Source organism: Parasteatoda tepidariorum, chromosome 1, assembly GCF_043381705.1.
Source record: "Parasteatoda tepidariorum isolate YZ-2023 chromosome 1, CAS_Ptep_4.0, whole genome shotgun sequence".
Lineage (NCBI taxonomy): Eukaryota > Metazoa > Arthropoda > Arachnida > Araneae > Theridiidae > Parasteatoda > Parasteatoda tepidariorum.
Genome location: NC_092204.1, coordinates 102,301,869 through 102,325,588, shown reverse-complemented (window position 1 = coordinate 102,325,588; position 23,720 = coordinate 102,301,869). Strand labels below are relative to the sequence as shown.

General features: G+C 30.8%; 1 protein-coding gene across 1 annotated transcript in view; it reads left to right on the top strand.

Moving 5' to 3' along the window:
- The window catches only part of LOC107437975 (D(1) dopamine receptor), a 105,828-nt gene extending 84,726 nt beyond the window's left edge, over positions 1–21,102 (top strand). Inside the window, exon 2 of the mRNA XM_071184466.1 lies at positions 19,700–21,102. Within this exon, the coding sequence (XP_071040567.1) occupies positions 19,700–20,883 (1,184 nt within the window). The 3' untranslated portion in view covers positions 20,884–21,102. The remainder of the gene's footprint in view (positions 1–19,699) is intronic.
- Positions 21,103–23,720: the final 2,618 nt, after the last annotated feature.

Here is a 23,720-nt window from a genome sequence, read left to right as displayed (position 1 = left end):
CTGGGACCCTTTTGGAAAAGGCTATTGAAACTCGCAGCCCCCTACCAGCAAATATCAAGGGCCTAAAAACGGATAAGATATTTTAAAAAAATTCTTGATATCCATTTTATATAAAAACTGTTTAGAAATGCTTATTTTCCCTCAGGATTAATCTTTATTTTCACCGATGTTTAGAAATTCTCATTTTCTTACAACTTTAGAACCACTTATTTGCTTCCTCTCTTTATTTCCTTTTCGGAATTCCCCCATATTACGCTTAATCACTCTCTTTTAAATCTTTTTTTTTACATGTTTAGAAATGCTTATTTTTTCTATAGTTTAGAAGCCATTGTTTTCTCCCTTGCTTACAAATTCTTATTCTCTTACTACTTTAGAATCGGTAGTTTATTTTTTTTCTTCTCATTTGATCTTCGTTTTTTCGTTTCTTTTCTCCTTGTTACGCTTTTTTTCTCACTTTTTAATTTTTGTTTTCACCCTGGTTCAGAAATTCTCATTTTCCTACTACTTTAGAATCACTGGTTTTCTTCGTTTAATCTTTGATTCCGTTTTTATTTTCTCCCTTACTACCCTCGTTTTCTAGCGATTTAATTTTTCTTCCTTGCTTATAAATGCTTATTTTCTTTTTAGACCAGAAACACTTGCTGTCTCTCTGGTTTAACCTTTGTTTTCTCCCTTGATTCGAAATTTTTATTTTTCTACTACTTTAGCTTGTTTGTTTATTTCTCTTTGTTTTTTCTTGTCTGCTTATTCTCTCTTAAGTTTAGAAATGCTTGTGTGTCTTTCTTTGGTTTGATCTTTATTTTCTCCCTTGTTCAGAAAGGTTTATGTTTTCTCTCTACTTTAGAAATACTTTTTCTCTCTTAATCTTAGTTTTCTTCCTTACTTAGAAACGCATACCACGTCAATCATACATTTTTGCATGTGTATTGATTAAAGAGATTATTAATGATGGTATAAATCAGTATTGGGGGAATAAAAATGAATGTTGAAATGCTACTTATTAACTACTTGATGTTCAGAGGCTTACTATTAGTGTTCTATGTATCGAAATATATTTTAAATGTGTAATACTCTTTAAAAATATTTTTAGAGTCGATTCTAAATGCTTTAGTAAGGAATCAATCCATGGTTACCTTTTTTTTTTTAACTCGCGTGATATTATCAAGGTATTATATCATTCGTAACTGAACATATTTGACAAATATAAGCTATTTTTTCAGACATGTTCTTTTTGTAGCTAGTAATTTATTTGACCTGATATCTTTCAACTGGTTTCTAGCGAGTAATATGCATCATTTTTTTACAAACCACCTATATTTAAATAATATTTGTCAGTATAAAATATTTTGACTACAATTTTAACAGTTATTCTCGAATACAATTCAATTTGTACTGCTTTATAAAACGCAAAAATAAAATAATGTTTTCTAACTGTTAGCAAATTTTAAATATGTTTCAAAATATTAATAAATTTGCTGCAAACATTTATTTCATGGGAGCATATGGGGATTTCAGTTGTGGTTGTTGAAAAGTTTTTGCTACAGAATATTTTCTAAGTTAATAAATATTAAAATGTTTTACTTGAAAAGTTCAGAACTCTTAAAGTGATCGTTTGCTAAAGTAGAGTAAAGAAGCCAAAAAAGTTTTCGAATTCATTCCTTTAAATCTTTCAATTTCATTCTCAAAATATTCTTCAAAATTGAAGCTTATCATCGAAAGTGTTTCTAAAACGTACGATTCGAAAGTTTTTCAAAACTTTTGTATACATTTTGGATTTTTCGTTTCAAGTGGTAGTTTTCTAGACGAAAAATTCGGATGGTTTTCTCAATATGGCGAAACTCATAGATGAGTTCGTTAAATTCGGTTCTGAGGAAACAATAAAGAATAAAAATTGTTTCAAATATATTTATTTCTTTATAATGATGAAATATTTTATTTCAAACGGCGTTTTCTAAAGAAAGTATTACTTTTTTTCTTGATTTAGAAAGAAATCCTGAAATATCAATAAAAATTCTTTCTAATTGAAAAAATAAAAGAAAATTGTTTGAATCAATTTATCATCAATATTAGGATAAGTAGTCTCAAAAAATGTAAGCAAATCAAATATTATATTACAGTCATATAATTAGTATTCATTTCTACAACAAACTTGGCACACAAGTGGAATCACCCAATCCAATATTTTCAACCCAATCCAAAAGACAAGAGAACTCCTAGACCAAGTATTGGGAGAAATTTGCCTTCCTGGTGGACTTTTTGTTGGAACTAACACGCATTTGTATTACATGTAGAGGAAAAACAACAAAACTTCCCACGGTTAGCCTGACCATTGGGGCACTTTAGCCCATGATCCGCTTACCACTGAGGATATTTTACGTCAGCAGTGTGGTCGGTGCGATCCGCATGCGGAATTCGCATCGACCAGCCATCCCTGGGATTCGAATCCGGTTCACTTCATAAGAAGGTAAACGCTCTATCCCCTGAGCCATCACGGTTCTCTCTATCCTATTCATATAGATATCGGAAGCACTTGCATGATTGCTAAAAAGTTTTGTTTTATAAAAAAGTCGTTATTATTTCACTGAACTTCCTATTCGCCAACACATTCGAATGCATAGAGTTAAGAAAGAGAGCATCGGTAGTAAATTATAACAATTAATTTCTAAATAATGGATTACGTACAATTTCGGCAAAGTGTCTTAACAACTGAAGTTTAACACTTGCTTTTTGATCTCAAAACATTGAGGACGTGCGCTGCAGGGTTCATCACCTCAGTTGCGCATTCTTTCTATTATTCGAAATTGTCATAGCAACTCATGTTTTATTAAATATCTTTTTTCTCAATAATAGATCTCCGTGTTGTTTTTTTATAGAAAATAAAATTTATGCTGATGAATAACTGTTTATCATCAATTATATTTTATTTACAATTTACTTTGGGGTACACTACTTTTAAGCACAATGAACTCCTTGGAGAACGAAATGAATATAATTTTCCATTCACTTTGATTCCTGTGTTTAAAAGTTTTTTTAATTGAACTAAATTAACATATTCTGTATGCCAAAGTCATCTTCTTCATGAAGAATTCATAAACTGCAGAAATATTGAACAACAAAATCATCTTCCTCATGAAAAATTCATAAAAAATAAACTACAAAATTATCTTCTTGATAAAGAATTCGTGAGAAATACTACAAAATTATCTTCATCACGAAGAATTCATGAGAAATACTACAGTATAATCTTTTTCAATTGATCTACCCGCCCCAACTCCTCTTCCACTACTGGCCAAACAATTCGAAGCCTTTTTAAAAGGAAATAGTGTCAATTAACACCATTGAAAAGAAGTATGCAAAATAATATTATAACTCAGAGCCTCACCACCTCAATATTCTAAAAATTGGGACTAAATTAGACTAAAATTGTTAAATTATAGATTTATTAAAAAAATTACAGATTTTGGAGATTGGGTTGAAGTAGCGTTTAGAAGGTGAAATCTCTCAGTACTAATTTGTGTGCAAATCTTATAATTATTACAAAATTAACTTATATCTTCTACTGCCTGAACGGAAGCACATTTCTCGAATAAAATGACGATTTTTAAATAAATACATATCACACTTTCTTTATTATTATTCAATCCATGTACAACCGTTTAATATTCAAAATTCGGTGGTGGTTAATATGAATGAAAATATTAACTCATAATTCAAAGCCTTTGAGCTATGGTGCTTTTAGGGGCAAGCTGAGATTATATGTATATATATATTCTTGACATCCAAATTTTTTTTCCATTTCCGACAATTTTAGTCATTAGAAATCTTGCCCATGCAAAAGTATGTTATTATCAAATTATTTCTAAGAAATAACGCACTTTTATTAATAGCTTTGTTATTCAAGTATTCAAATGGAATAGAGATGTCTAAACTGACGTCACTTCACTTACCTGTTCACTAAAAATCCATCAATACCAATATTTTTCAATTATTTTACAAAATGCCATTATTTTTTAATTCATGCACAATTTAATTTAAATTTTATCGGAACCTGTGCTACTTATTTTAATACTTGAAATTCATTAATGAAGTTCATTTTAATTTGAGAATGAATAAAATTCCCATAGCGTAAAACACACGCCTATATTTAGATTTATTAGGCAGACATCAACTCAAATTTTAGCATTTTAGCATTTCTGAAGTCTTGACATATATTTTAAAGATTTGCTTTTTTTTTTTGTTGCTTCAATCAATAACTCACGTTACTTATTTTAGAATGCTTACAATCAGGAACTGTTTCCAAGACAACGAATTACTTCGATGGGAAGTAATTAAGTTACCCCTTTTTAACGGAAGAATCTCTAAGTGAAATAAAATCATATTAAGAGATCTTTATTTCGGTGTCTTTAAAGATTGTAAATCGAAAGTGAAGGACATTGCAACCATGTCAAAGAAACGCCTTTCGTGACATTATTATGCCAAATCGAGTTTAGTAGTATTCCTTCTCCGAATATTAGCTTTTGCTATCTTCGTATTCAATAAATTCAAATTATGGTTAAGCTTTATGCATAAAGCAAAACCAAATGCACATTTTGCGAATTTAAGCTTTCATTTTAAATTTATTTTACTATCCTGCATGTTTTTATTTGATAATATTCTCATTCCTAACCTAATAGAGTTATAATTAGAGTTCTTAACAGTTAAACCAATTGGATATTTTAATGTTTTGCTGAAAGACAGGTCAAGAAATAAATCTAAAATTTTTAAAAAATGGCCTTAAATATCAAGCAGCAAGAAATACGAAAAAATGTTTTAATGCTTTGAAGAAGAAAAAATTAAATACGGATTAATCAAATTAGAATGTCACCAATACAAAATTATATTACGCAAATTGAAAAAACAAACATATGAATGCAAATACTAAAATATTAATCGATACTAAATAAATAATACTAATCGATACTAAAATATTAAGAAATGTGCAAATGTTATATATATATTCCAATATGCTTTGATGCGATATATATTCCAATACGTTCTGGCCGATTTCTAATCTAATTTGGCCAAATTCAAATCGGTTTCCATTCTATATTTATTCACGTTTCTATGCGTTTTAACCAAATCTAGTTAATTTGCACTTCCTTTTCTGGGGACATTATCAGAACCTTCAGAAAAAAAAGTCTGCAAAAAAAAATGATTCAGAAATCCCTTTTAGGAATTTTTAACAAAAACAAGGCTGAATCATATTTCAAATGTTTAAAATGTTTATTTTTAATATAAAATTTGAATCAATACATCCTGGCAATATTAATATATTTCAGTAAATAACGCAATACAAAAGATCACGTTGAAACATTCCAAACAGATTCCGAAACAGAAACAGTTGTTACCAAACAGATGAAATTTCTTTTTAGTGTTGTCAGCAAAAAGCTGAGAACTAAAATATCAAGTGAGTTGATCAACTATGAGCATGAAATATCTAATGTGTTTTTCCAATTTTCGTTTCGATATGCATTAATTGAAGCACAAGACAAATATCTTTAGAGGGCTTTAATTCATAATTAATTCTTGTTAGACCTTTACAAATTTACAATCGGGAATTTAAATTTTCTGAACAACCTACTTCCATATTAATGTTGCTAAATCATGTTGCTCCATTGTTGAAAGTTTAATTAAATTTGAATCAAAATTTCCTCTTTAAAGATTTTTTTCCTCTATATTTTCTTAGATTTATAAATTTTATGCATTTTACAAGAGATATATGGATAATATTCCATTTTTTGGAGGGGGGGGGTAGAAAATCGCCAAACAATTATCAACGTTAGTGAACATTTAATTAGTGCTTTTAATTGATAAACGGTATCTAATATATTAATATAAGTGTTGGAGTAATTAATTTTTACAGACCGCCGACACAAAATATTACTGGCATTTATATAAATGGAAAGTTTCGCAGGATTTTTAGCTCCAAATTTTTATAAATTTATTTTAAAAATTTATACTGCTACGAGTTTATAAATATGTGTATAATTTTATGAATATTCTTTTGTTAAGAGGTTAAACATCACTGCATTCGCACTAAATAAGCAGTTTAATTAGAAAATTTGCAAGAAAGTCTCATAATTTTAATGTAATTTAAAAAGAAAATAACGCATTATGTATTTCGTATGAAACAATCGATTTGCCGTCTTAGCGATAATCTTAGTGACTTGGCGATACTTGGTGATAATTTTGACGACAAAATTATAATTCTGGAAACTGAGTTTGAAAGTGATTGAACTAATATATATATATTTGTGCGATAATCATCAAGAACCGAGTCCGTTTCGTCGCCCAGCATAAGTAATAGGAGTGTGCCCCGCAGAGCGGATTATGAGTTTGCTTGTGACTGCAATAGTGTTCTAATTTGCAAGCCTGAGTTTATCAAACAGCAGTAGGTTTCAAAACCTGTGTTTTTTTTGTGTGTCTATTATTTGAGATGTGATTAAGTGCTTGAAATATCTGTAATTTCTGGAAGATTTTGCTAATACATTTTGGAGTCTTAAGCACTGTTTTATCCGTCTCCAATCGAAATATTTTCGTTGGTACTTTATTTACGTCGGTACTTTATTTACGTCGCACTAGAGCTGCACAATAGAGTATTGGCGATGGTTTGGGAAGCATCCCTTAGGATGATCAGAAGACATGCCATCGCAATTTTGATCCTCTGTAAAGGAGAATGCTCTCCTGCTTTGGTAGTCCGATGACCTACCAAGACCTTTACGGTAGTACAGTTTTACGAGGGCCGATACCATGCACCCTCGGTTCCTACGCAGGCTGATCAAGTGGTCACTCACTCACTTACTGACAGCAGCCAGTGATGCTTGACTTCGGTGTTCTACTGGAAACCGTGTCTTTACGATCAGTCCATAGCGGAACATCCAAATATCAGAGAGTTGGAAGAAATATCGTAAGCATATATTTAACTTGTTTCACTCGTTATATTTTAGTAACTAGAAATAATTTCAACTATTTTCTTTACTCTTGTGCAGATTAATTGAAACAAACTTTTTTTTTCGTGTTTTTTAAAGAAGATGTTTTGGGGTTGTTTCGGTTACAATGGGGTTGGACCTTTGCAGCCTATTGACGGTATATGCGTTCTGAGCAGTACTACATTGCTATTCTGGGTAAAAAAAGTTGTTCCAGAGTTGAAGAAACGATACCCTGATGGAACAGGGATTTTTCAACAGGACGTAGCTCCTTGCCATCCGTCCAAAATTGTCAAGAAATTCATGTCTGAGAATCAAATTGAGACATTGGAATGGCCAGGGAACTCTCCGTATATCAACCCACTTAAGAATCTCTGGGCCATATGCAAGAATCGCCTTTTAAATATGGACTTTACAACTATGGAGAAGCTAATCACGGCGTTAATTCATGTGTGGTACAAGGACACAAATATTATAAATGACTGTAAAAAAAATTGTGGAATCCATGCCGAATCGTGTCCAAATGTTAATAAAGTGTCGTGGAGATCATATTATGTACTAAAAATTTTTGAGTTTGTATAAATTTAAATAAAATAGCATTTTCTCTTAGTTTCCTGAATTTATTGAGTTTGTTTCAATTAATTTGCACAAGGGTGTACTCGGAAATTAAATCCAGCATCAAAATTTAAATATAACAAATAATTTATGTTCCACTCATTGCATTCTTGACTAGAAAAATATATAAAAATGCTGAAAACAAAAGACGGAATTCATATTCTTTTCTATGACCGCTTTCTAGGTTGAAGAAGCCAGGGACATTTCATTCCTCGAAGCGTTCGTGGAATTCCAAGTTTTCGAACGGACAAGAATTCGGAATATTGTTTTTAATACTAGCGAGAAAGTCGCATGGAATGAAAACGAAACAGAATACATTATAATAGTTTTAAAACTTTTATGTCACATACATATCAAGAATTTATTTTTGATCCTTTAACTTGTAGTTTCCATTGATATTATCAAAATTTTTATGAACGAATTCTGTCAAAATTTGTCAGAAAAGTAGTTTATTAGTTTAAACTTTTTTTAATTATTTAAACTAGAACTTTTCTTTATTTCCTCAATAATAGAATGAATCGAATAATCAGTGAGAGCGACCCTTTATCTCGTGATTTTACTTTGCCTAATTGTTTTAATTCGACGCTAATATTAAGAAAGAGAATTAATAGATCCTTAATTTACAGAAATGCTTTTGGGTACATTATTAATGGAACAACCTATGTCAATGTTTGCATGGAAGTAGTAGAAAATCGAATAATAAAAAGTAGTCGTTTAAAGTATACCTTAATTTTATGATTTTTTAATACTGAAATGAAAATCATTGAAAATGATTAATTATTTGTGGTTTAACTTTAATCTCTAAACATTTAAATTCGATTATTAGTGTCAATAAAAATGAATTTTTAGTTTAGAAGATCTTAGATATTTTAATGCAAGGAGAACAGTGCCACTGTAGTCAAAAATGAGTCTAATTACGTATAGTACTTAGTCTATTTTTGTTTTTCAATAATTTAGTACAAATCACTCAGATTGATTCCATATTTTGTAGTTTTACTCTTTGATATTTAATAATTTAAATTAGACCCTTACTTTGCGTGAGTGGGTACAAGTGACTGACGAAAAAAAAATCATTCATCGATTTTTAATATTCTAAATGCTTGAGAAATTGAGGGGAAGAAAATTCATTAAGTAGCATTAATAATGAAGTTTAATAAATTAGCCTTAAAGTACGTTTGAGGTATAAAATGAGGATTATCCCCTTTATTTCTTCGCAAGTTTCCAATTGGCGTATTCTATAAATCCCTAATACTCATTTAAACTCATAGCGTTTGGGTTCTAGATGATATAATTTAAGGGAAAAATCGAGGAAAAATATAAATTTTGGTAAAAATTCATTATTTTTTATTATTTTATTTAGTAATGATCGAAACAATTTTTGAATTGTAAGGTATAAAGTTTTTTACATTATTTTAAAAAGCGTAATTTCAATTGATAAAATGCAAAATTCGACAGAAATTGGTTGAATAGTTTCCGAGAAATCGAATTTTAAATATATGACTATTTTAAAATTAAATTTCTCAGGAAGCATTCGACCGATTTAGCTCAAATTTTGTATTTTGAAGATGTAAAATTTACGAACTGTAATATGGTTCAATACTAAAAGAAAACCAAAAATTCTCTTAATCTAAATTATTAAAACTTCTATGAAAAAAACGCGCTTAAAAGCAGCAGAAATTTCACAAAAAGGATAAATGTAACAATAAAGGAAACGAAAGAAATAAAAATAAAAATATGACCACCGAAGCCGACGTCTTTAGTGGGTACCGGCCCTGGTAGCCATAAAACAAAAACCTTTTCTATTGAGGGGGAGGCAAATGCCAAAAGTAACATCCTCAGTACCCTGAAGGTTTTGTATAGAAGAACATGAAATACAAAGAACCAATTTAGAAAAGAAACTCAAACAAATTCATCAGAAAATAAAAACTCAAAACTCACTTTAACCAGGTCAAACATCGATTTCATAAGCACACTGAATGAAAAGGAAACAGTAAAACTAAAGAAAACAGCGCCCTCTATTACATTGCGCAGATTGAGAAAAAAGAATTCAAGAAAGTGATACGTAGCAAATTAATAGAATGCTCAACTGGGGCTGCTCAGTTAAGACTTGAATTGCACCCTGTTAAGCAAAGAAAATATAAAAATCTGGAATTCTTCAATCATTTTCTTAATTAAAAAATTTACTTTACAAAAATTAAAAGAAAAATCATTATTACTCAAATTATTTAAAAAATTATTCACAGCTTCCCGAAAACTTTCAACATTATTGCATATATTTTCAATCCTAACCAATTGCGATAAAACCAAATTTTTAAAAATTTTATTTCACAAATTAGCATTAAAGTTACAGAAAAAAATAACTTTAAATTCAAAAGCTTTTCTTTNTTCATTAGTTTTCTTCAAGACCAAATCTCCAGGATAAATACTATAAATAAAATTATAATTATCACAATTAAACAAAATCAAATCATCTAAAAAAAGCATCATCTAAAAAAAGCATTAAATTCATTATGCTCAAGAAATTTAGCTTCAGAAAAATGCAGGAAAATATTAGCAAAGGCACCAGAAAAGGAATTACCTTGTGGAATTCCAATAATTTGTTGATAAAAATCTAAACCATTAAAAAGAACATTCTCAAATAGGTTAAACCCACATAAATCCAACAAATTAGACTTATCAATTTTCTCATTAAATAAATACCCATCAAAAATACCTTTACAAATCTCAATAATCTTATCATGTGGTATACTTGTATACAAATTTTCGAAATCAAAAGTATTAATGCTGGAAATATCATAATTATTAATATAATCCAAAACTTCAGCATTACTATTTATAACAATATTTTTCTCTTCTTTAATTTTAAGCAAAATAATTCTTAGAAAACTAAAAAGCCTTTTACTAATATCAGAATTGTAACAATTAGTGCCACATGCTATAAATCTAAATTTTATCGGATTTTTATGAAATTTGACAATAGGAAATAAATAGGATAATGTAATCCTATAACCTGAATTTTAATTTTTTACTAAATGCAATAATTCTCTTTTCAATAACTTTTTAATCTTCTTTTAATTTTAAATAAGTATTATTTGCACTATATTCTCCAATAATCAATTTTTTAAAAAAATATTTACGCATATTACAAAAATTATTTGAAGCTTTATCCACTACAGTAACAATGAATTTATCTTTAAGATTCCTAATTTTCCTAGATAATTCATAATAAATATAAGTACCACTAGTTTAAAGCATTTTATACCTTACAATAAAAAAAAATTTTCAATTATTACTAAATAAAATTATAAAAACTAATAAATATATACAAAAATTTGATTTTGGCACGGAATTATTTTTAGACAAACGAATTTTATAATTGTGTGCAAAAATTTTTTAATTTGCTTCAAAAGTTCTCCATATATTTCGAAATACGCATAAAATAAAATTAACATTAGGGGGTTCGAACTTTGGCTCACTCTCCTGACCAAACAACGGGGACCCTATTTCCCACGCCCTATATTTTTGGGATCAAAAATCCGAATCCGTAAAGAAAAAAAGTATGTTTATTCAGAGAAAGTGCGTTTTTATGTCTGATATCGTAACTTAAAATATTGTTTGCACTAATTAAATAGCATATTTGAAGTCACCCCCTCGAGATATTCAGGGCTCTGTTTTTTATTTTGCTCACTGTACATGTATGCAGAGGTAATATAAGCAAGTAGCGCTTCTGCAAAGATAGAATCTGACAGAGACAAACAATGACCTCTCAGTAATACATTGCCACAACGGAGGATCAATCGCGTATCTACTGCTGACAATGCACCTTTGCCTTGCCACCAACATCTCCAAATCTCACCCCATGAGAGTTTTCACTGCGGGGAGAGGTCAAAAGAGATCATGCGCTTATGCAGGATAAATCTTTTCATATTTATGTCGTTTAAAAATTTTATTTGCTAAAGCATTTAGTAATCATAAAATTAAATAAATGTTAGACCATCGGTTGTCGAAATTCCACCGTCAAGCTAACCATGAGAGGTTTACATAGCGTCTCCAAAAACAAGTTCAAAATAATTCGACATACAATTTATTTATTTATGAACTACCACAGCTCTTTTGAAAGTCAAGAGTTTAAATTCAAATTTTCCATACAACTTATAAGCCCTGAAACGGCACCAAAGAAGTATATTCTTTAGGCGACTTTGTTGTTGCTAAATCATGTGAAAGCATAGTGCACGTACAGATTTCAAAAAAGTGGAATTTTGTACCCTGAAAGTAATAGCTTTTTCTAGGTGTTCTTTGCATAAAATATTTCTAGAACGTGGGTATTCTGCAAAGCGTGTGAGGAGGCCTTTTTTAAAGATATATTTTGAAGCTATTGACGATATCCAGAGATGCTATAGATATAAAAATGTGTTTAGTTTTAGGAATGACGTAGTATATTTTAATCTAAAAATGTGTTTTATTCAAATGAAATTTATGAATTTAAGTATGTGTGTTGAATGAAAATTTTCTTTTATATTACAATGATTGCTTTACATAAGAGTAATGTGTGTTTCATAATTCAATCTGTTACTTTAGTATTAGTTTCAAATTTTTAGAAAGAAGGTAGGCACTTTATTTACGTCGCACTAGAGATACTCAATGAGCTATTGGGAAACATCCCCGAGGAGGATAATCCGAAGATGCCATCGCTTCCTCTGGATTCAGAGGGGAGGCTCCCTTGCTTTGGTAGCCCGACGACTTGAGAGCGCAGTCGAGCACTTTACGGTAAAACAGTTTAACGAGGACAGATACCGCGCACTCTCGGTTTCCGCGCAGGCTCATCAAAGTTGTCCCCCACCTGCTAACTGACCATAGTCAGTGATGCTCGACTTCGGTACTCCACTGGAAACCATGTCTTTACGATCAGTTCACTGTGGGACTGAAAAGAAAAAAAAGTTAAACAGAAAGAAACGACAGATGATCCGAATTTTTTGAATTCATTTAGCGAATATTGGAGCATAGCATACTAAAGCACAATCGCAATATTTTTAAAGTTTGTCCTTAATGGAAACGAAGTCTCAAATTTCTTTTGCGAATTGTTTTTTAGAGGAAAAGGGAAAAAAAAAGCTAATTTATCCTGTTTTTTTAATATTAAACGACCAGAGCACCACATCATGTAAATTCTTACCAAGTTGTTAACACATCATTTAATTTTCGCATTGAAACAATATTATGTTAATAGCTTTCTCTAAATTTTTTTTTAACTAGACTCATTTAAAAATAATCTTCAAAAAAAAATTTTTTTTTGGGTTATTTTTCAGACCACGTATTCTCTAAAAACGAGGATTCCGTCTTTCTCTTCCTTTGTCATATCAAAAATTCTTAAAAAAATAATGGTTAACATAGCAACGGAAAAGGTATAACAATAGCTTTAAAATACAACGATAACTATATAACGATAGCTTTAAAATAAAGATGAACAACAAAAAAGCACCCGCAGGTAAAACAATTAATATCACGAAGCAGATGAAAATAAACAAAATACAGTTTGTTAAAATAGAAAAAAAAAGGTAGAAACTAAACATGATTGGTCGTTATAGTAACGGTAAATCATATGACGTTAGTTGAAGTCATTATTCTATTTTTCCAAACAAACAGAGGTTTATTAATCTATGAAATCTAAAATTATCAGTTATCAATATATATTATTAATCTGTATCGATGAGTCCCGCAGTGAACTGATCGTTAAGACGCGGTTCCCAGCAGATCACCGAAGTCAAGCATCACGGGCTGTGGTCAGTGTGCGGGTGGGTGACCACTTGGATCAGTCTACGTAGGGACCGAGGGTATGCGGTATTGGTCCTCGTTAAACTGTGCTACCGCAAAGTGCTCGACTTCGCTCGCAGGTCGTCGGGCTACCGAAGCGGGGGTGCCATCCCCTCCGCAGAGGATCAAAATTGTGATGGCATGTCTTCGGATCATCCTCCGGGATGTTTCCCAGACCGTCGCCAATAGCCCATTGTGCAGCTCTAGTGCGACGTAAATTAACAACAACAACTGTATCGATGAATAACCGGGCTGTTTGTTCCCTGGGAAAGAAAACAGCTGGTAGTAAAAGCAGTTCATATTTACCTTATTTTTGAAAGGAGAAATATATGCCAGAATGCCAAAAATTTATGACATTCACAACATGTATAGAAAACTGTTTCTTGATCATAATTTCGGTAATATTTCTTAATAATTAATGTTTCTGCAATAGTAAGTAAACAGTAGAGAATAATTTATTATAAAAAATAGTAAAGCCTTTCACTTTACTGTTTAAGAAATCTAGAAATGAAATGAATTTACCAGTTCTTTTTGATTTACGGGATATAAACATTCTTTTGAAGTCAACAGTCTTTTTTACGTCGTTTAGCTTGGAAAAAAATAGACACGAAGGAAACTAGACATAAGTTTTACAAATTAAGATCTCGATCTTGTAATGTCAACATCAGTAACGAGATTATCATGTTAATTAAAACAAAACAAAGGAAATGCTATTTCGTCAATCGTTAAGATTAATTTCTTATGCTTACGTTCTCTTTAATACGTGTAAAATTAATTATCTAATAAATTCAGTGATTTACTAACTTAGCGTGATTGAGATTATATAAAGTATGTAATATCATTAAGGAACTTGAAAAATTCCACTTGTCTGTATAATTTGATATATTTAACTAGTTAATTATCTGTTTTAATAGTTAAAGAATTTTTGTAACACACCGTTCTTTCTTATTGTTGGAAAATGTTCACTATAATATTTAAGACTTTGTAGACCGGCAATTTTACATAGAAACTATGTAATGTCACCGGTTATTATTTTGTAATTAAATATAAAAGTAAAGCATTCTAAATAATGCCAAACGTTGTTGATCGATGACGAGTTAACTCGGCATTACATTAACGAGTTGATTCCTTACTGATCAACAATGCTGTAGTGTTCTACTACGCGTAATAACAATTTATTGAATCTTTTGTATTTGAACACATATCAATTCAGATATACTTTTTTCCGATAAATTCAAAATATTTAAATATTCAGTACTCACAAGATAACGACAATCTAATCCAAATTTTTTTTCAAAATATGATGCATAAAGGTTTACTGAACTAATGAGTTCACTAAATGTTGCAAATAATAGAATTGCAAGTTTTCATCAGAATATGATGCATAAAAACATATCAACGTTTCACGAAACAATAAGTTCGTAAAATGTTTCAAATAATGGGTTCACAAGTTTCTTTAAAAATATGATGCATTAAAGTATGTCAATATTTGAAAACGTTTTTTGAAATGAAAGAGCGCTATGAATATTTATGCGTCTCCGAATCGAACATTTTCTAGGATGAACGGTGTTGTCTGTGAACAAAATAGAACTAAACTAACTAAAACTAAAAATATTGAACTATTTTTTTTTCTTTCGAAAACTGGGTTTGAATGTAATATATTTGTGAAATCATTTAGGGCTCTGATTTTCTTTAAAGTTTAAAAAAAATATTAGCTGTGTTCTTTGTCGAATTTGTGTCAGATAATTATATTCTTCAAAATTTAGCACACCGTCCTCCGATGATTTTTCTTCAATCAAAATGCAATCATTCTCATAAAAATTTCAGTCGGAGAATACTGTTTCTTCTTGGCCATGTTGGTCAGAATTATTTTTAATTTCCTCTTTTGTGTTTCGAAAACTTTAGATAAAAGATTTTAATAGACATATATCACCTAAAGCTGGCGAAGCCAAGAATCACAACCGCCAACCACTTTTAGAAGAAAATCATCTTTACACGCTTTCACTGGAATACGTTTTGATCGGAAAATCGCGAACAGATGAACTAGTCATATGACGGAGTTTCTAGCTTCAGCATTGATGAATGCATTTTGAACAGTCTATCTACATTATAAGTCTATGTTTAAACCTTGTTTCTAAACTGTTGCACCCTAACGCCGGTGTCGGAGTTTTCTGCGACATTTTTTCTTCCTATGTCCCTGTGGGGTACTGCGTTTGACGGAGAAATTGCTGCGATCCGCACAGCTCTATCCTAGCTGCAATGCCCCTAGGAAAAATTCACAAGAGGACAAATCATCAGCGGTTCTAGAGTTGCTCTGTTGGCTATCGTTTCTGATAATAATCTCATAACATAGGACTCATTGAATTGCCGTTATCGTCTTAAGAACCTGGCATCATTTGAGAAAAATATAGTACTCCAGTGGGTTCCTGCCCACTGTGGAGTTCCAGGCAACGAGAAAGCCGACTTTCTGACTAAAAAAGGTGTTTTAGTTATGCCAAAAATTTCTCGTCCTATTCCCTTCCATACTATTAAAAATCTTATTAAAATATCTATTAAAGCCCGCGCTCATGAAGAACTCTATAACCGTGTTTCCCAAAAGTCCTGGAAGAATGCTATCCCAAATTTGTGTAATGGCCCAAGGTGAAGAGCAGTCGCCGAATTCCGCCTAGCAACTGGACATGACTGCCCAAGAAACCATCTTTATGGACTCAAAATTGTCCCTTCCCCCATATGCACTCTGTGCAGCTCTGGAGAGGTCATGGACTCCGCACTTCTACTCCACTGCCCTGCTCTAGGCAAGAATTATTGGGAGGCTAGACATATGTTAGATTAATGAACTCTATTTCAGCATATTTTTTTGTATTTCCTTTTGTACTGTATTCTTTCTTTTTACTTGTTTTCTGCTGTAACTGTTCATAATCTGCCATTTGAGATTTTTTAAAAAAAACCTTGTTTCCATATACGAAAGTTAAAAATATATTTGAAAAATTTATAACTAATTTTTTGTATCGTATTATTCACTAAATTACTTTTTTTGTTGAAAAAACAATACATTAAACTTTAAACCACACGGAGAAAAAAAATCTGGTAAAATTACCAGATGGTTTAAAGACTGGTTAAAAAAATAACAATTCTTATAATAAAACCAAAATATAGAATATTTAAACCATTAATTTGGTAATTTTTCCGTAACCGGTATACCGAAAATTCGGGTTTTCAAAATTACAGTTCTTATTATCACAGCTTCTTATTATCACAGCTTCTTATTACCACATATTTAGTAAAAATACAAAATTGAAATGTAAATTTCACCGATAAATGTTTTGATGCAATTCTTTAAGATACTATGATAAAATTACGAAATTTTAACGTATAGTATCAAACAATATTTTATTGTTTTAATCAAAATCATTATCAAAGCGCGTCGGTAAAAATTAACGTGCTATTTTTGCTTTGTTGTGCTTTGTTTTTTTCTATAGAACCAGAAACACGAAGTTAAATCATATTTCACTTGTTTTGATCTTACTTTTTTCTCCGTGTAGATTTATTTCATTTCTTCTAGCACATTAATTCGGATAACTAAATTTGCATCAGTTTAATATGATGCAAATGCTGTGTTGATTTGAGAAGAATATCGTATCAACCAAATAAATACCAACATAAATAATTTTTTGATAGCATGGTTCTCCTTTCTAAAGAAATGCTGTTAATTAATTTCATAATTACCTGCATGAAAAACAAATATCTTTCTCGTAAATAGTTTTGAAATGATTGGATCAGACAAACTAAGGTATGGTAAAAAAAAAAAAATGTCCAGTTCCTTAATGAGGCTTAAAAAATTGAATTAGTTTTCCTCTTTCAAAACTTTAAGTAAAGACAACTTTTTTTCAGTTGTTCAAAGATCAACGAAAAAATTTTAAAAAAATGAGAAGTAAATCTGAACAGCGCACATTTCTCTTAATTAGTGATAAAAGTCTTAATCTACCACTGAATTTTTTTAAAAAGTTAATTATGATGAATAATCAAGATGATTATTGCAAGAAAGGGATTAATTTTATTTTCTTCAAGAATTTACATAAATTTTGAGATGCAAGATTTTTATATAAGTATTCTCGTTAGTGATATTAAATGCAATTTATTTACGGTTTGAAAAAAAATTGTGCAAATTGGATAGTTTATATAATAAAGTAAAATATGGTTTTCCTTTAAAATTATGATCTCTTTTTAATTTATTTGTTATTTCAAGACTTGAATAAAAATTATATTAAAAAAATTACATATAAAATTGATGTTTTATAATCTATATATAAGATAAAATAAATAATTTGTGCTTGTGTGTCTGTATAATGGGGGCAGTTAAGCCGTAGGCTCCAAAATATGGCATTCGACATGAAACTAAATTAGTACAGTTGTAAGCAAAGGTCGAAGCTCGATTTTCGATTTTTTAACTATATTTTTTATTCAGAGACAATTAAAAAATGGTATTTTCTTATACGTTTAGCGAGCATTGGTTTAGCATTCAAAAGAGCGTAAAATTTAAACAATTTATTATTGACTTCAACGATGCTTAATTATTTTGGGAACGGGTACTAAATCAAATAAAAAAAGCTGGCTTATGAAAGGCTAAGAAATACTAATGTACTCAAAAGATAAGACAATATACTTATTTGTTACGGAAAACCGTAATAATTAGCTATACTGTTATTGATACAAATTATGCTTAATTTTGAAAGAAGACACATTATGGAAAATAGCGCAGTTTTAATATGTATCAATTAAACTTTTATGTAAGTACAAAATATTTTGTGACCAAATTTGGTGATTATAAAAGTTGCATCAATACTGTACATTTTTATGATAGGTAGATACTTTATTTACGTCACACTAGAGCTGCACAATGGGCAATTGGTGACGGTCTGGGAAACATCCCGTAGGATGATTCGAAGACATGCCATCGCAATTTTGATCCTCTGCAGAGGGGATTTGATAGCCCGACGATCTGTGTGAAGTCGAGCACTTTACTGTAGAACAGTTTAACGAGGACCGATACCGCGTATTCCCGGTTCCTTCGCAAGCTTATCAAAGTGGTCACCCATTCTCTTATGCTGCTTGACGTAGGGGAACTGTGTCTTTACGATCAGTCCACTACGGGAATTTTTATGATAGATACTAAGGAAATAGGTTTTTACGGTCCCTCGAAGATATAAGTACAGGAGAAAGTACCCTGATTGTGATGAATTTTAAATATCATGAGTTGCCTCGAGAAACAGCATTTTGCCAGATGATACCGAATATAGTTAGCCTTTATTTTGATGAGATGAACAATTAAGTAGGTATTTTTCTTAATATAAGAAAGCAAAGCCACCGAGAAAGTCAACAATAATAAGTAAAAAAAGATTGAAATTATTTTAACTTTGTTATTTATGTCGATACTGGTCTTACAGTTTTGTACTGTTGTTTAGTACTAATTCATTGATTCTTTTTTTTCCCCTACCGTACGACGAACAGGTATTCACCTTGTTATGTATAAATACAAATTGGAAATACATGAAATAATTCCAAATTATCTACATTTAGTAAACTATTCTACAATAATTGAAGAGACACTTTAAGTTTTTGACATTTTTTTAAAAATTTCTCAAAAGTACGATATGCGGTTTAATTTAGCACCATATTAAGGTTGCAGCAATTTTGAGCTATATGATTATTAAACACGCCCCAAAACTGATCAAAAATTTATATCTTTCGTGCTTTCGTTTCAAAGTACTAACAATCGCCTCTTTGTTTTCTAGGTTTGCACTTGAATCAAGTGGAAGGCGGAGAGCTCGCCTTAAGGATCTTCGGCGGAATAATATGTTCTATGCTAGTCTCAACGACATTGACCGNCACGAAAAATATTAACCAATATACTTATCTGTTATGGAAAACCGTAATAATTAGCTATACTCTTATTGATACAAATTATGCTTAATTTTGAAAGAAGACACATCTGGCATTATGGAAACTTTATTTACATGAAATACATGAAATAATTCCAAATTATCTACATTTAGTAAACTATAATACAATAATTGAAGAGACACTTTAAGTTTTTGACTTTTTTTTTAATTTCTCAAGAAATACTTAGAGGATTATTTTCTCCTACAACCATGTTTAAGACGAAGAACAATATGCGGTTTAATTTAGCATCATATTAAGGTTGTTGCAATTTTAAGCTATATGATTATTAAACAAGCCCCAAAACTGATCAAAAATTTATATCTTTCGTGCTTTCGTTTCAAAGTACTAACAATCGCCTCTTTGTTTTCTAGGTTTGCACTTGAATCAAGTGGAAGGCGGAGAGCTCGCCTTAAGGATCTTCGGCGGAATAATATGTTCTATGCTAGTCTCAACGACATTGACCGGCAACGTTTTAGTCTTGGTGGTGGTCACAAAATTTCGTCGGTTGAGATCCATAACCAACGTGTTACTTGCCAGCTTAGCAACTGCGGACATTACAGTAGCTTCACTAGTCATGCCATTCTTAATCCTCTACGACCTCGACAGACAATGGAGGTTCGGTCCAATCGCTTGCCATTTGTGGATATCCTGTGACGTCATGTGCTGCACTGCATCCATTTTACATTTGTGTGTTATCGCTCTGGACAGATACTGGGCCATCACGAAACCGTTCCGATATCGAGCCCTAGTGTCACGAAGGCGAATAGGACTTGTGATCGCTTTCGTATGGATGTGCAGTGCCGCCATATCTTTCATTCCTATATTTATGGGATGGTACAGTGACCAGCCTGTAAGTATATTTCAACCCAGTACTCAGTGTTCTCTGACTGTCAATCACATTTACGCCACCATCTCTTCTATGACGTCATTTTACTTACCATTACCCATAATGTTCTACGTCTATTTTCGAATATTGATGGTCGCTGAGCACCAAGCCAGAGAAATCAAGCAACTGGAGCGATCTTTGCAAGGCGTCAATGCTCAAGGAATGCGAAGGAGCTTAAGAAGGAGATCCAAGCAGGTGGTGACAGACACGAAGGCGATCAGGACATTGGGTATCGTCATGGGAGTGTTTTGTGTGTGTTGGTTACCCTTCTTCTTAATGTACGTTATTCTCGCTTACTGTACAGAATGTTACCTTAGTTACGAAATTCGCAGTGCCATTACATGGTTGGGATACTTTAACTCATCCTTCAATCCGTGCATTTATGCATACTTAAACAGAGACTTTAAGGAAGCTTTTCGCGTTGTGCTTTGTTGCAGACGCCACAACGGCACAGGAATGGACGAAACGAGTACAGGTGGTGGTAAAGGCTTCAAAATGGACAGACTGAATGCTGAGGCCATCACACCAGAGGCAAGGACTCCATGCCTAAGTCCTCAGATTGACCATGTGTCGTGGCCGTCTGGTGAAGTTACATTTGACCCAAACCAGCAATCTTCTCTTCTTACTGTACCAGGAGCTAAAAATCACACCAATGAGCACTTTCTATGAGAACTTTTCCCATGCTTTTTCCATTCCAAATTCACCTTTAAGAGCTTGTTATTTCCTTAGATGCACCCACAGTGGACCGGATAATTTATGTTATTAATGGAATTACACTTTCTATATATAAGTGTTTTGATGTTTGTTCATTATACGTGTTTGCGTCACCATATGTGGTTCACCGACATATTTTCCTCTGAGTGCAATAAATGATATCACTGTACTAAATACAAGGATCATTTTCTTTTTCTTCGCAAGAAACTATATGTGTCTCTTCATCATTTTGCATTTTTAATAAATGTGGAAATCATTGGATAAATACGGAGAAAGTATGGTTCAGTTTTCTTAAAACTATGTAAGAGTTGTATCACACATTATTTGCTTTATCACACACATTGGATTAAAACAAAGAATTATTTAAAACAATAAATGATAAATCCAGTAATTAATTAATCCATTTAAAAACTCTTCATATTTTATGAACTATAACGAAAAAAATATGGTTCAGTTCTTTAAAATCCTATTTGATATGTATCACACATTTTTTATTTTACCATAAACTTTGGATTGAAACACTGAAATTAATTAGTGGTAAATCCATGTTGACTAATCACCATTCATGACGTATTACAATTCGATAAATTATAACGGACAAAATAAGGTTCAATTTCTTGAAATTCTATTAGAATTCTATCACATATATGTTTTATCTCTAACATTGAATGAAAACAGAGAAATATTTAAATTAATTAATGATAAATCCATGTTGACTTATCACCATTTTATCTGTTTTTGAATTATTCCTATTTTATGAACTATACCGAACAAAACAGGATTCAAGTCCTTAAAATTCTATTTGATTTCTATCACACATTATTTGTTTCATCTCAAACATTGGATTAAAACAGTGAAACATTTTATTTAATTAATGATAAAACCCTATTAACTTCTCTCTAACAGATCTATCTATGAATAATTCAGTTTTTCAGTTAATATTATCATGCACTCAAACTATAGATTTCCAACTTAATGTTAGTTTTTTAATTATATTTTTATGATTTGTATTCCAAATACCTGCACTAAAAGGATCAAATATATAAAACAATCAATTTCAAGCTAATTGTTACAATGTTATTTATTATATTTATTAAAATTGTATTGAAACTATTTATATTAAAAGTATTGTAAAATGAACTTTCAAATATTTGAGAAAGTTATTGATAATATTAGATTAGACAATGATTTTAATTAAGGAAGTTAATATTTATCAAAAATATTTTCTTTTAAATTCGCAGATTTTCATAAAAATTGTGGACTTTGCAAAACATTTTTTTTTTAATTTTTATTGGTATACTTTATTTAAATCTAGTTTACCAGTATACAGGATGTCTAAAAAGTAATAGTTCATTTCCTTGAAAACACAAGCATAGCAATTTCAACCAGGAACGTTTGAAAAGATAAAACTTAATAACGGAATGTCCGGAACGTCTGGGTCATATTTTCTATAGAATGTTTTTGGTTGATCTGATAAAATTTGTTTTTAAAATGCCAGATCACTCACGAAATAATCACTCACGATTTAAATGCCAAGCACTCACGAAAAATATTAACCTCATCTTCGCTACTGTTGCAAAGATGAAACAATTTGTAGTAATATAAAAAATACGTTTAAGAAGAGTCTGGTTGGGCATTTTAGTTTAAATTAATTTAATATTTTATAGTGTTGGATATTATTTTATATATCAGGCTGTATTTCGAAGACTGCCGTCCTATGACGGCAGGCTTCGAAAGTTCTACAGTTTCGAGAATATTTCGCTATTTTCATAAATGGTGAGTTTGTCGCAGTCACTCTTGACTGTTTGGTCAAGTTAAGCTTCTCTTTGGCTAGCGCCATCTATTCTAAATCTGAAAATGGCGCAAAACGTCAATACGAAAGGCGCTAAACGTCAATATTTTTTTTTCTTGACAAAAGAGTTTCAAAAATAAAATATCACAATATTTTACTAACGTCTTATTTTTCAAAGATATATTTCAAGAATGAAATAGTGAAACCACCAGTCTTTTAATTACTACCACTTGAACTGTCTGTCTTTTTTCTTATGGAAGTTCATGGAATGTTGACCCTCAGTGGGTTTAAGCATTATTATTATATTTTTCGAGGAAATGAATTATTAGTTTAGGAACGCTAAAAAAAGTTTTCGAAGTTATTATAAAGATTATGAAACAATTTTTCAGCTGAGGTATCTGAATATAACAAATAATACTGATAAAAAATAATAATTTGTATGTTTGTGAAATATAAGGTTATTAAAATCCCTACAAAGGTATTTCAATAAATAAACCATTTGATTCAATGAATATTTAAATTAATATCAAGTAATTTCTGACATGAAATTTGAGTTAATCAATCATATTCCTATCATTAACCGATGATTTTCATTATAAAAATAATGTTATTGCAATATTTATATTTATATGCATACCTATATTAATATATGTATTATACGCAAAAAACTATTTTATTTATTGAAGACCCATTTTCATTAAACTTTCCAAAAAGCGTATTAAACATACGTTTATTAGGAAGCGTATAATTTAAACAGCTAGTTATTTCTATTAAAAAATATATAACACGTAGCATGTGAAACGCTTTTAAAACTCTCTGATTTTAAATTTCATTTTTTCGACGTTCAATAGAAATGTTCCCTATTTAAAAATTTGTTTCTTTAATTTTTGTGAATGTACAGTGCGGAAAATAAAAAATGGAACCCCGCATAACTTTTGATCTAAAGATCACGTTCTAGAACTCAATCTTAAAGGGTGACCACAAATATGATAAATAATTA